Source organism: Microtus ochrogaster, chromosome 1 (assembly GCF_000317375.1).
Source record: "Microtus ochrogaster isolate Prairie Vole_2 chromosome 1, MicOch1.0, whole genome shotgun sequence".
Taxonomy (NCBI): Eukaryota; Metazoa; Chordata; class Mammalia; order Rodentia; family Cricetidae; genus Microtus; species Microtus ochrogaster.
The window spans coordinates 43,578,074-43,590,013 of record NC_022009.1 but is presented as its reverse complement, the minus strand read 5'-3'; the positions used below and the strand labels follow the sequence as shown (position 1 = coordinate 43,590,013).

The 11,940-nt window shown below is 54.6% G+C and overlaps 1 protein-coding gene across 1 annotated transcript in view; it reads left to right on the top strand.

Moving 5' to 3' along the window:
- Positions 1 to 11,940, top strand: part of Ccdc85c (coiled-coil domain containing 85C) — a gene marked incomplete at its 5' end in the record, with an annotated part of 72,428 nt that overhangs the window by 54,828 nt on the left and 5,660 nt on the right. Inside the window, one exon of the mRNA XM_026778688.1 lies at positions 8,893 to 9,000. Within this exon, the coding sequence (XP_026634489.1) occupies positions 8,893 to 9,000 (108 nt within the window). The remainder of the gene's footprint in view (positions 1 to 8,892; positions 9,001 to 11,940) is intronic.

The window sequence follows — 11,940 nt, the reverse complement described above, 5'->3', positions numbered from 1 at the left end:
AGAGAGAGAGAGAGAGAGAGAGAGAGAGAGAGAGAGAGAGAGAGAGAGAGAGAGAGAGAGAGGAGCCCTTTTCAAGTTGAGGAAGATTCTTCCATTGCCATTTCCACAGGAAGTATGCTCCACTGTCTTAACAGAGAACAGCTCATGCTCCTGGTTCTTCAGGGATTGGGGTTGTTCTTGAACTTTTGTCTCTGCTGTTAGGGTCACTTTGTCCCTGGGAACCTGTATCCCAGTTTCCAGTGTTGAACCAGGCCATGGAGTTGTACTACAGATGAATGTGAAAGCCATGGAATAGCAGCCCACTCCTCCCTTCCTTCTTCCCTCCCTCCCTCCCTCCCTTCCTAGAGCAGCCATAGTTCCACAAGGAGGCCTTCCCCACCCACAGCTGTGTCTACTTCCCTCAGGTCCCCTGTGCAGGAGGCTGAGCCTTGAGGCCTGCGCAGTATCCAGCACTGCCCAGGTCCCATCTCTCCACTGAGATTTGCTCTACATTCGGACACTACTGTCTAAACACCTTTTGGTGTGTCTGCACTTGCTCTGAGTATTCTTGGCCCTGGGCTGTCATCTGTCTTTGGCAAATGCTATCCCGTCGTGTATTTTCCTGTGGATTCCCATCCCTACCCTCATACGACTGCCAACTGCTTGAGGAACGGGCTGCAGAGCCTCAGTGGCCCCAACCTCATCTCTAACACCTGGCATAGTTGAGCTGGGTGCCTGAGCCAGGGACGGCCCCAGCTGCTCTCTACCCAGTCTCCTAGGCCCTGAAGGGAGCTGATTCTCATCCAGGCACGGGAAGATTGCCTTAATAAGGGTGGTTGCTATGTCAGGTAGCAAGAATACCATCGGTATAGACCACCATGCTGTGGCGTGGGGCCGTGTTTGGGCACCTTGAGACGGTGATAACAGGCGAGTTTCCGCGGTCCTCACTCCTCAGCCTCTGGGCTCTGGTGTGTGAATTTCATGTTTCTGTCATAAAATCATATCCAGCGGAAACCCCCAGCTCCTCGCAAAGCAGAGCAGTTGCCCACTGGTGAGAAGCAGGAGTGAGGAATATTCTCTACGATAATGTAAGGTGATGTGTCCTTGGGGTTGGAGTGGGAGGCCAGAGAGTCTCGTGACGCCTACCCCCTCTTCTCCCACCCCTCCCCCACAGCCTCTATTTAACTCCGAAATAGCTTTAATTAAAAATGTGCCAGGGTGTTCACAGGCTAAATTACCGTAGTGCAGTTCATATTTTCTTTCTCGTGTCGGCTTCAAAATTTCATCAACACAGCTGCTTCCTCCGAGATGATTCATCCCAGGACGCCATGCACATTATTCTTGCTGCAGATCCTCTGTACCCAGCCGGGACCTGGGGTGGGGGCAGCGGTAATTGAAGCTGGGGCCTCCGGTTAGCCCCCTGCTGGGCTGATAAATGAAGCCTCCAGGCCCGCCAAGAAGCCAGGCTCACAAAAGAGCAAGCGACCCTGGTGTTCTCTCACTGAGGCCAGAGGGCCCACTGTGGCTGCAGCTGCCTCTGGGGCTGTGGAGGGAGGCTGTGGTTCAGCCCTATGGCTGGAAAGCACCCTTGCCCTCCTCTATTCCCAAACCTCCACGTTCTCCCACACAGTGCCAGGTACCACGGGGCTGCTAAATGCAGCCCGTGATTTATACCAGACACAGGTAGAGAAATTGAAGCCTGGATGACGGAGTGTTCCTGGCATGGAGGCCCAATGAAGTGTCTTGGACTGTTGAATTCCACATACAAGGGCCGGAGTTGGGGGAACGCACAGGCTACCAAACTTTGTCTAAGACGCTGCCCGTTGAAGATCAGGGTGCTAACAGGGCTGGTTCTCCTGAGCCCTCCCCTGGCTTGTTGCTGACGTGTCTCCCTGTGTTCCTTATACTCTTCTGTCTTTGACTTAATTGTTCTTTCACAAGGACACCATTCACTTTGGATGAGGGCTTACTCTAATGACCTTACTTTAACCTGTTCACCCCTAAGAAGACCTCCACCTCAAAAGGGGTGTCATCCTAAGGTTAGGGCAGGGGGTTAGGACTTAACCACGTGAGTGGAGGGGCAATTGGACACATTGTGTGGCATCAGGAAGTGGGTCTGAGCACTGGGTGGATCTGAGTTCAAGCCATTTCTGTCCCATTGTTAACCTGTGGCTTCAGGCAAAACTCTTGTCTTTTGTGCCTTAGTTTCCTCCCTGTGAGTCAGGAAAGAGGGTGACTTCAAACAGTGCCTGCTGTGGCCCTGGGAGCACTCCTGGGTGGGCGGTCCTTATCTCTCTGCCTTTTCATTATCTCAAGTGTCCCCAGCTGTCCCTTCATGGAGTGTTACGTGTTGTCCTTTTCTGGGTTTGGAACCATCTACCACCATCCGAAGCCTCACGGTTTTTGTTTCTCACATTACTGAGGAGAGTGGGGCTGCCCCATCCATGTGTCCTTATAAAGTCATTGCTTTTTTTTTTTCCCCCCGAGACAGGGTTTCTATGTGTAACAACCCTAATTGTCCTGGACTCTCTCTAGACCAGACTAGCCTCAAACTCACAGAGATCCGTCTGCCTCTGCCTCCTAAGTGCCGGACTAAACGTGTATGCCACCACCTCCTGGCTTCTTGCTGCCTTTCAGTTTGGCTGGCTAGCGTCTGCTGTGGTGCACTAACTTCTCATGGAACTCGGGGTACTTCTGGTGTGCCCCCTGTGATGTCTGGGCTGGCATTTTGCCTCCTGCCTGAGCAGTGCAGTGCCATGACTCTGGAGGACTTGAGATGCTATTTAGCAAGGACCCAAGTCTTTATGGCTGCTCCTTGCCAGGGACCCTGCTGTCCAGCCGCAGCAGAAGGGCAGGGTATCCAGGTGGCCCCGTGAGGGTCCAAGCATTTTGCTCTGTGCTTCAGCAGTGAAGGCTTAGGGAGCATCTACCTGGAGTCATGCTGAACAAAACCTAAAGATGGCTAACTAGTGCCACCTATCTGCCGGAGGGCACTGGGCAGCTGGTGTAACCTCTCTGCCTCAGTTTCCTTATCTGTAAAACAAGGCCACGGATTTACCTGCCTGCCATCTGTGTCACTCAGAGTTAAAAGGCAGTTGTGGAAAAGACAGATGTGGGCCAGCTGGTAGTGAGAGCCATGTTGGGAGCCACTCTATAGCCTTGTGAGCCCCTGGCTGGCTGCAGGGTATGTATAGCAAACAGTGGCCCAGGGAGCTGGTTCACACTTACCCATCTACGGTAGGCTTTTCACACTCTAAGTCTGCATCCCTCCAGATGTTCCTCCATCCCCTCCAGCCCATCTCTTTCTCATCTCAGTGAACCAACAGAGGACCTGGAAGGGTGTGATAGTCCCTGGGCGTGGCGAGGGACCTGGCTGTCCCATGGGTGAGCCCCTCTGGCAGGCCCCGTAGTCTGGCTGGTCCCTCTGCCAGGTCTGACAGTGGGATGTGGAGTTTGAAACTGACTAGGTGTAGGGGAGGTGGAGTCAGCCAGGTGCATTGACTTTTCTACCTGATCTAGTGCTAATGAAAAGAAGCCTCGGGCCCCCAGCCAAAGCCACTGCTCAAAGAAAGCTGATCCAGTTGGCTTTTCTGGATGTCTCCCACTGGCCTCTCAGAATTGGCTGGGGCTTTGGGGGTGCCCTTAGGCCCTTCAGGAGGCTGCTTTCCCTTGGAAGGGTATTTGAGCTTTAGGCTGGGGCCGCGCTCAGTTGACCCTTGTCTCAAACATCGAGTGGCTTTTTATCATCTTCTATTCTGGCCCTGCGTGTGGTAAAACTACCTGGCTCCGCTAAGAGCTCACGGCTTTAGTCAGTCCCTGTCCCAGGAAAGGGACTGGGTAGATGGCATAGACTGGCAGGGTGATGCTGTTTTCTTTCCTTCCAGCTGCCCCGCCCCTACAGCCGCCAGAGAAGCCAGCTCCAGGTAGAGCTGCTGGGGGAGGGGTTTGCAGTGGCTCTGAGGGGCAGGAGGGCTGCTAAGTGCTGTGTGGTGTGTCTGCTGTGCCTCCTCTCCACATTCATCCTTTTCCTGGGCGCCGACCACCTCCACAATGTCCTAGTCCTCCCTTGAAATTCTTTCTACACCTGCCCCTTCTGGCCTGGCATCAGCTCTGCTTTGCCGTGTAACAGTGAGTCCTGCAGTGGTATTCCTTGGCCAGCCTGAGGCAGGAGCCTGTGTGCTGGTGGGAATATCATATCCTTCTCCTGACCTCACCCCCCCCCCCCACTCTTTCTGACACTGCCCCATCACATCCCAGTTCTACGCAGGATGCTTGAAGTGCAGGGCTAGAGGTGGCTACACCAGTGAATGGTGGAGCAAAGGTCCGGCCAACACAGTGGTGGCTCCCCCAGAGGTAAAGGTCATGGGTCAAATCTCAGCCCATTGACACTGGGCTGGGACTGTACATAATGTTTGGTCTTTTGAGCCTATGTGAGCAGCTTTGTGGGAGACTCCCTGGAAGACATCTTTCCCAAGCTTTTAGGCCTTCAGTGACTTCTCCCCTGTCTTCTTCCCTCAGTTCTGAGCTGCCTGCCCCACAGTTCCTGTCCGGGAGGCCTTGCACTACTCTGGTCCAAGTTCTGGTTCTGTGGAGACATGGGCCTGGTGGCTCTTTGTTATAGAGACGGTCCTGCTCACTGTTGGAGGTTTGGAAGCCGCCCTGGCTTGTACTCACAACAGTTGTGGCAACCAAAGATATCTTAGACTTCTCCAGATGTCCCCAGGGACAGTCATACCAGTTGAGAGCCACTGATCTGTAGCAACATGACTGCATGCCAGCCAGGCCATTACAAAGTGTCCAGGTTCTACATCAACTGACATCTGCAATGGAGTGCCATTTGTATCCCCCCCCTCCCCCCAATCCTCCTGCTCTCCTCTATGGGGTCTGAGTGACCGGACTGGTGCAATGCATGCCCTGAAGTGCCCGTAGGCTCTGGCAGAGGCAGTTGTCTTTGGAGACTCTGCTTATTTCCTTCCTCTGCCCGTGAGTTCCCACATTGGGAATTCCACCCAACACAAGTGACAGCCTGGATTCTGGTAGGCTTTGCTGTGGATCAGGCCCACTGAGCGCAGGTCAGTCTGTGCCCCTGGCTGCCCTTGTAGGATAACAGCTTCCTAGAGGCCTGTGTTCTGCCTGCCCTGCAGTCCTTCCTCTGCTGCCTGCAGTTCTCCCTCTGCCTGCCCTGCAGTCCTCCTGCTGCCTGCAATCCTCCGTCAGCTGCCCACGGTCCTCCCTCTGCCGCCCGCAGTTAGTCCTCCCTCTGTTTCCAGCCGGGCCAGTGAGATGGTGAGTTGTTTGTTTCCCTGGGTGGAGTGACGCTTGCAGGCTGCTGAGGCTCCCAGTGTATTATTCAGATTACCCAGGTCACTAATTACGTTTTAGTAACCAATCCCACAACCTTCCTCTTTACGCCAAGGACAATAGAGGAAGGTCATCAGACCTGGGAGGCAGGCCCACCGTGGGACTAGGAGAGGTGCAAAGTGGTGCCTGAGCTCCCTGTGGAGCCCCACCCATAGCCTGGAGGACATGGGTAGGTTTCCTCTCCAGTCCTGCACACATCCCTGGCAGGGAGAGTGATAATTTCTGGAGCAGTGGCCTCCCACCTCCAAGATAGAAGCAGGGTCTTTCTCATCTGCAGTGAAAAGTGGCCCCTTCAAAGGAGCTACCCTGGGCTCTGGCCATGTTTCACTGTGTGCTCAAGTTCTCTAGGACGTGTTCAGTGTCCTGGAGGCTGCTAGGGAATGAGGTGTCTGCAAGGACCCCATGCCCTTTGAAAAGCCCAACTTCGCACAGCAGGCTTGCACGACAGGCTTGGGCTCTAGGTCCTTGGTAGATCCTGTAGCTCTTTTCTTGGTTGTTCTTGGATCAGCAAGAGACTCTGGGCCTTCAGGTCCGAGTGACCCCTGCAGGCAGGCCACTGGGTCAGCACACAGGATTCCACTCCAGGCCTGGCTGCATCCATGTGGCAGGGTGTCATGCCTCCTACTTGGTTTGTCCTCTCCAAGTGCCTTGTGAACACACGAGTGCTGCCTAGAGATGGCACATCTTAGGGAATGAAAGTTTGGAGTAGGGAGACGTGAGCCATGCTCCCTCCAGCACAGCCCAGGAAGGGGTCCCTGTACAGCCTCTGGCCATTCGCCTTCTCCATCAAGGAATCTTGGGAGGATGGGCCATGGGATTGGCAGCCTCCTTGTCTCTATACAACCCCCCCCCCCGACAGTGCTTGCGGGGGTTTCTCCAGCACGACTCTAGTGGGGCTCACTTCCTGAAGGCTCCACATGCAGAGATTCCTGGGAAAAGGAAGGCACTGGAGCCTGGGAGTACCAAGGCCCAGTTGGGTGCAGTGGGGTAGACAGAGGTTACATGGCAAGGCTTTCCCAGGCCCTGAGGGGGGTGGCATTAGGTGATGCTGTTGGGTAGAAGCCAGAACTGCTCTCCACTCTGAGGTCTCAGCGCAAAGGAACCCTGCAGCCTCCTGGGTCTCCTCGCTCCTAGTTCAGAATTCTCATGCTGCCCTCAGAAGTCTTAGGAGTAGGGCAAAAGGGGGCATGCTGGCCTTGGATGCTCAGAAAAGAGGGAGGGGCATAGAGTTAGCTGCTCCATCTGCAGGGGACTTGTGAGTCTTCCTGTAGTCCTGAGAAGGCTCAGGGAGATTCAGCCTCCCCTCTACCCGCTAGGATGTCAGGGCAGGCGACTTCCTAGAAGGCCTTTAGCTCAACCATGGCAAATGCCGTGCGCCTCAAGGCGTCTGCAGCCCCTGCCTCCCCTCTGAGATGAAAACCGGAATTTGGTTCTGCCCAGGGATCTAGGCGGCAACTAGCAGTGTTTTTAATTTGGAGTTAAGTGCGGCCGTGGTTACTCATTTGATGCGTCATTAGTCACATTGCCCCTTAATGAGAGATTGTGTGTGCGTTTTTCCTGCCTGGCTCTGTGGCTTGCTAATAAAGTCTTGCGCACATGCAAATATTTATAGATGCGTACCCAAAGTAGGGGTGGGGAGTTGTGTGCTGCTAATTGGAAACCCCCACCTTACCCAAGGAAATTATCCAGGAAGCTGTGGGGAATGGGGGGTTCGAGGGGAGGAAACCTTGAAACCTTAGTACTTTACAGTGTTTGACTGCCAGTTATAGTGCTTAACTGCCTAGGAGCCTCTGATTGAGGGCCAGAGAAGCTGTGGGCAGGAAGGCCCAGCCCAGGCTTAATCCTGTGTGTGGGTCAGGACAGGACAGGACAGGTCTTGCCATCCTGATCCTGGGCTGGCTGGAAAGAGCCCAGGCTACAATCGGTTGCTGTTCCTGCGTCTGTGGCCAAGTGGGATGTCACTGTGCGTTCTCTACTGGGCTGGCAACCTGCCTTTGTCTTCATTTTGTCCAGCAAATAAAGGTGGCAAGGTGGCAGTGCTGTTTTCATGTCTCCACAGAACAGCCTCAGCAGGCAGGTCCCGTGAGGACCCATGGGTGTTTTTTATGTGCGGGCATTCAGAGCTCATAAGAACTTTGAAGGTGTTCTCTGATGGAGAGTATTTTGTGGTCATAGAGAGCCGGCTGTGGTTTAGTTTATGGTTTTGAATGGAGCTGGGGTAACCCCATAGGGAGGCATGGTGGCTGTGGAAGGGGGTCACTCATGGTGGGGTTAAGGAGTACCGGGTACTTGGGTCCAGTCTCTTTTCTTGTGACCTAGTCTCAGGGCACTGCTCTAGATCTGGCCCTTGTGGTCTCTAGTGCCTTGGGGTGGCCCCCGCAAGTCCATGGCCCGGGTATCACAGTTCTGCTTTTACAAGGTCTTTTAGGAGATCTCTTTGCAGATGCTGCTGCTGGGGCCACGCCTATTGTAAGAGCCATGTGGTGTTACCTCAAGAGGCTTCTGGGTGCCCTCATGAACTTGGGTCATACCCAAGGCTGAGGAAACAGCCCCAACCCTCTGCCCTTGCTCCATGGCCCAACAGATCTCCGTACACCCCCTGTTGCCCGGTTGACAGACTTCTTTTGACTAGACTCTGGGCTCTTCAGGTTGGGGGTGATATAGTGGGGGAGTGGTAATCCCAGCGTTTTATCTGGTGCTCTGGATACTTCTGTCTTTTTTTTGAGCTTTCCTTTTCTCCACCTGCAGGTGGCAAAGGCTAGCAGCTCTGGCAGTTGGGCGGTGGGAGGTCTGAGAAATGGGGGCTAGGCCCTGTGATTGGCAGGAGGCCAGCAGTGGAATGTGGGGATCCCTCCCAGGCTGGATGAGCAGGCTGCTGGGTGGGAGGAGGGACCCCATTTATAGGGCTGCTGTCCTTTCCTGTCAGCCAGCCTGGCTTCCTCCCTTTCTGGTTTGTTTGGGGAACTCAGCAGCCTGCTGATTTATGGACATTCCTCTGCAGTTTTATCTGCTCGCTCCTCTCCTTTGAAGTCTTGGTGGCTTAGGAAGGAAGGAAGGAAGGAAGGCTGTCTTCTGTGGGGCTGGACCTAGAAGGTCGACAGTGTGGATCAAACCTTGTCAGCTATGAGGTTTCCCTGGCCCTTAGGGACTCTGGCCCCTGTTCTTGGGTCACTATTCTGACTTTCAGAATATATGTATTTCTCTTTTCACTCCTAGGAGAGCTACCTTAGGGCAGCACACTTGTGTGCCCATCCTCCCTCCCTCCCATTGCCCTTTCAGGCACTGGCGTGCACTGGTTCCTGCGGATTCAGAGGACCAACACCCAGGCCTACTTTGGGATGAGTGAGGAGAAGGGGTTGTCTAACTGATGGCAGAGACAGCCTGTGAGCTGTGTTCAGGTATCCAGGAGGGGGTGCTTGAGCAGACAGGTCACTGTACAGAGGACGACATGCTTACTAAGAGCAGGGCCTGGGTCAGGACAAGGTCTTGGCATGGAGGGCCTTGACCCCTCCTCCATCCCTGGATCTGACTCTGCCTCCCCTTCCTTTGCAGCAGGCAGGCTCTGGAGAGTTCCGGACTCTGCGGAAAGGCTTCTCTCCGTACCACTCAGAATCCCAGCTTTCATCCCTGCCGCCCTCCTACCAGGAAGTCCTGCAGAACGTAAGTGTCCCTGATCCAGAACTGTTACAATTGCTCTGAGTGGCCCTTGTGTGGCTAAGCCCCTGTCATGTCTAGGACAGCCATAGGCAAAAGCCTGGGCTTGGACTGCCAGCCCCCGAGTGACCTTTCTTACTCTCTACTTCTGGGACAGGGACTGTGGGCTCCTGCATCCTTAGAACCTTATGGGGACCCAGTGAAGAAGTGAGAATTGAAGCCTGGGGTAGGTGATATCGCTAGATTTTAAGGGCAGTGTCTGATGGCCATGGCAGGTGCTGTCTGGCCCAACACTGTGTGAGTCTGTAGCAGAGAGAGGAAGCCTGCTGGCCTGAGATTTAGGGTTGGGGTCCATACCTTGTCTTTGGAGCTGAGGGATGAAGCCTCTTAAATTGATGGGCTCTGCCCTGAGACACCACAGGCCTACAGAATTATCTGCTGCGTGCTGACCTGGGCTCTGACCTGCCTCGGATGCCAGCTCTCAGTAAGTGACCAACCATTTCTGGGTCACACTGTGGGCAGGCATGTCTGTCACCCTTGTGTGACTACAGAGAGGGTTATGGGATGCCTTGTAGTTGCCATTTTCACCTGCTCCATGGGACAGTGAGGGCCCCCACCTTGCTGAGTCCCTGTAGCTGGTCACACACTTCATGCCTGCGTGCTAGGCTCTTCCAGTATGGGCATCTAGAGGGACTCCCAGGCAGTGTGTGGATCCCGTCCCTGCCCTGTCTTCCTCCATGATGACCAGCAAGGTTGGCCTTGGCCTCTCTGTGGCCTTGGTGGGTCACAGCGCTGGCACAAGAGGGCTCATGCTACCGCCGGCAACCATCCACTGTAGTTTCTCTGTTAAAGCCTGGCTGCCTTCTCCACCTGTTGACACTGTGCGGGCTGCCAAGCCCACTGACTGCAGATAATCCAAATATTTATCCCGGAGCCCCATGGCCAAACGATGCTCTAATTGCTTCATGATGAGGGACCCAGCGCACTCAGTGATGCTGACCGGTCTTCAAATGGCCTGCACCTGTGATGTGCAGCGCTGGCCTGGAGCCGGGCCAGCCTCCCAGTTGCCAGCCCACTTCTCACAGCCTCTGGAGGACACACACGCCCCAGGCTTCAGCAGCGCTGACAGAAGTCTAGTGGAGTGAGGGAAGGTTCTGGAAGGCTTCGTGGTCGAGGCTGTGGGTGGAGGGGGGTTCTGGGTCTCACCCGACAAGAGGGGCTGTCATACAGCCCTGGGGAGGAGGAAGTGAGCCTTCTGGGGCGCTAGTGGATTACAGGACCTCACGGTCAAAGGCATACTGATGTCCAAATGGGCCTGGAGGTCAGGGGTCAGTGTGGTGTTGTGGATCGGCGGATATCTCTGTTCCATGGACGCTATGAACTTAAGACCTTCAGATCATCTCTGTTTAGGATAGTGACCCAAGGGGCAGAGGGCAGGGGGAGCTGAGGTGACAGGCAGGCCTTTGGGGTGGAATGCCCTGTGGATGCCAGCCTTAGCAGTTACTGGAGCTACTAAAGCTCAGAGGTCAAGGCTGTGGGCCTGACTGGCACTGCTGGGTCGCTGCCTCCTCCGTCCTGGGGTCAGTCTCCTTAAGGTGCTTAGGGCTCAACAGGGCAGCAAGGTCAAACACTGAAAGTTCCCAGGTAAAAAGACTGCCAGCCTAGGGAGGAGGTGGTTTGAATCCCAGCTTCCCGGCAGGAGCAGTCGGGCTTGGACAGGCATCTTGGGAAAAGCTGGTCTCTACACTTTCGGTACCAACTCTGGAGTGGCAGAGACCCATGTGCCAGGTTCACATACATCAACCTACTCTGGCAAGCTCACATCACTGTCCTCGTCTGGGAGAGGGGTTTGTTTTATCACTCAGGATTGATCTGCCCAGTGCAGGTGCTTGGTGATGGGGAGGCCTTGGAGGGCCCGCATGAAGCTAACCCCAATGCATCAGTCACTCTAAATCAGTCTTTAAATGTCGAGCAATGGCCATTACCCTTTTCAGAGCCCCATGTCCTGCCCTCCCCGATACCCGCTGCTTGGGTGAGTTGAGCCAGGAGGGCTGGACTGCGCAACAATCTGTCCACCTGCCGCCTGCATTTCTTTTGCGGCTGCTTCCTGGAGGGGCCCACAGTAGTCAGTTAGAAACAGGTACAGATGAGGATGGAGGCTGGTGGCATCAGCGTGAACTAGGATTTAGGGTCTTCCTTGGGACAGGGTGGCAGTATCCACGAGGTGCTGGGACCAGACGTCTTTTTATTCATTTGTCTGGCACCCTCTGCTGGCCAGTGGGGGAAGTGTGAACTCTGCTCTCGTCCAGCCTAGCTTGGGCTGCAGTCCTGTGGGTAATACATCCCTAACCCACTTACTCCCTTTCCCTATTTGTTTTCCTATTTACCAGTCAGGCAGCCTGGACTAGAGTTCGAGACACACCCACTGGGCATTTTCCAGGGCTTTGTATGCTTCCTGGGACATAGGACCCTTTCTCTTATCCTAGGGAGGAAACTGAGGCTCAGAGCAGGCTAAGGCATGAATCAAGTGTCAATTAAAGGGACCATGTCCAATGCTGACTTTCCTAGATCCTGAGCCCTGTTGGGGCAGAGCCCCCATGCCTGTTGGTGAAACAGGAGCAGATTAGCCTGTGAGGTCATGGGGATCATCCATGCCAGGTAGCCTGAGGGAAATGGACTCGGTAGACAGGCTGTCAGGGGAAGACTCTGGGCATAAGGACAACCTCAAGGCCCCTACTGGGCTTGTATGATGACCATGGCTGGACAGGATTCAGCCCTCTTTTCACAGCTTCTCTGGTTGTTGGGAGGAGTCTTTAGGGTCCATGTCTTGCAGAGTGAGTAGCTATGTTTTCAGGCTGATCCCCAGGTGCCAGGGTACAACCGTCCAGTTCTCTGGATCCCCAGGTGCCAGGGTACAGCTGTCTAGAGCTCTGGATCCCCAGGTGC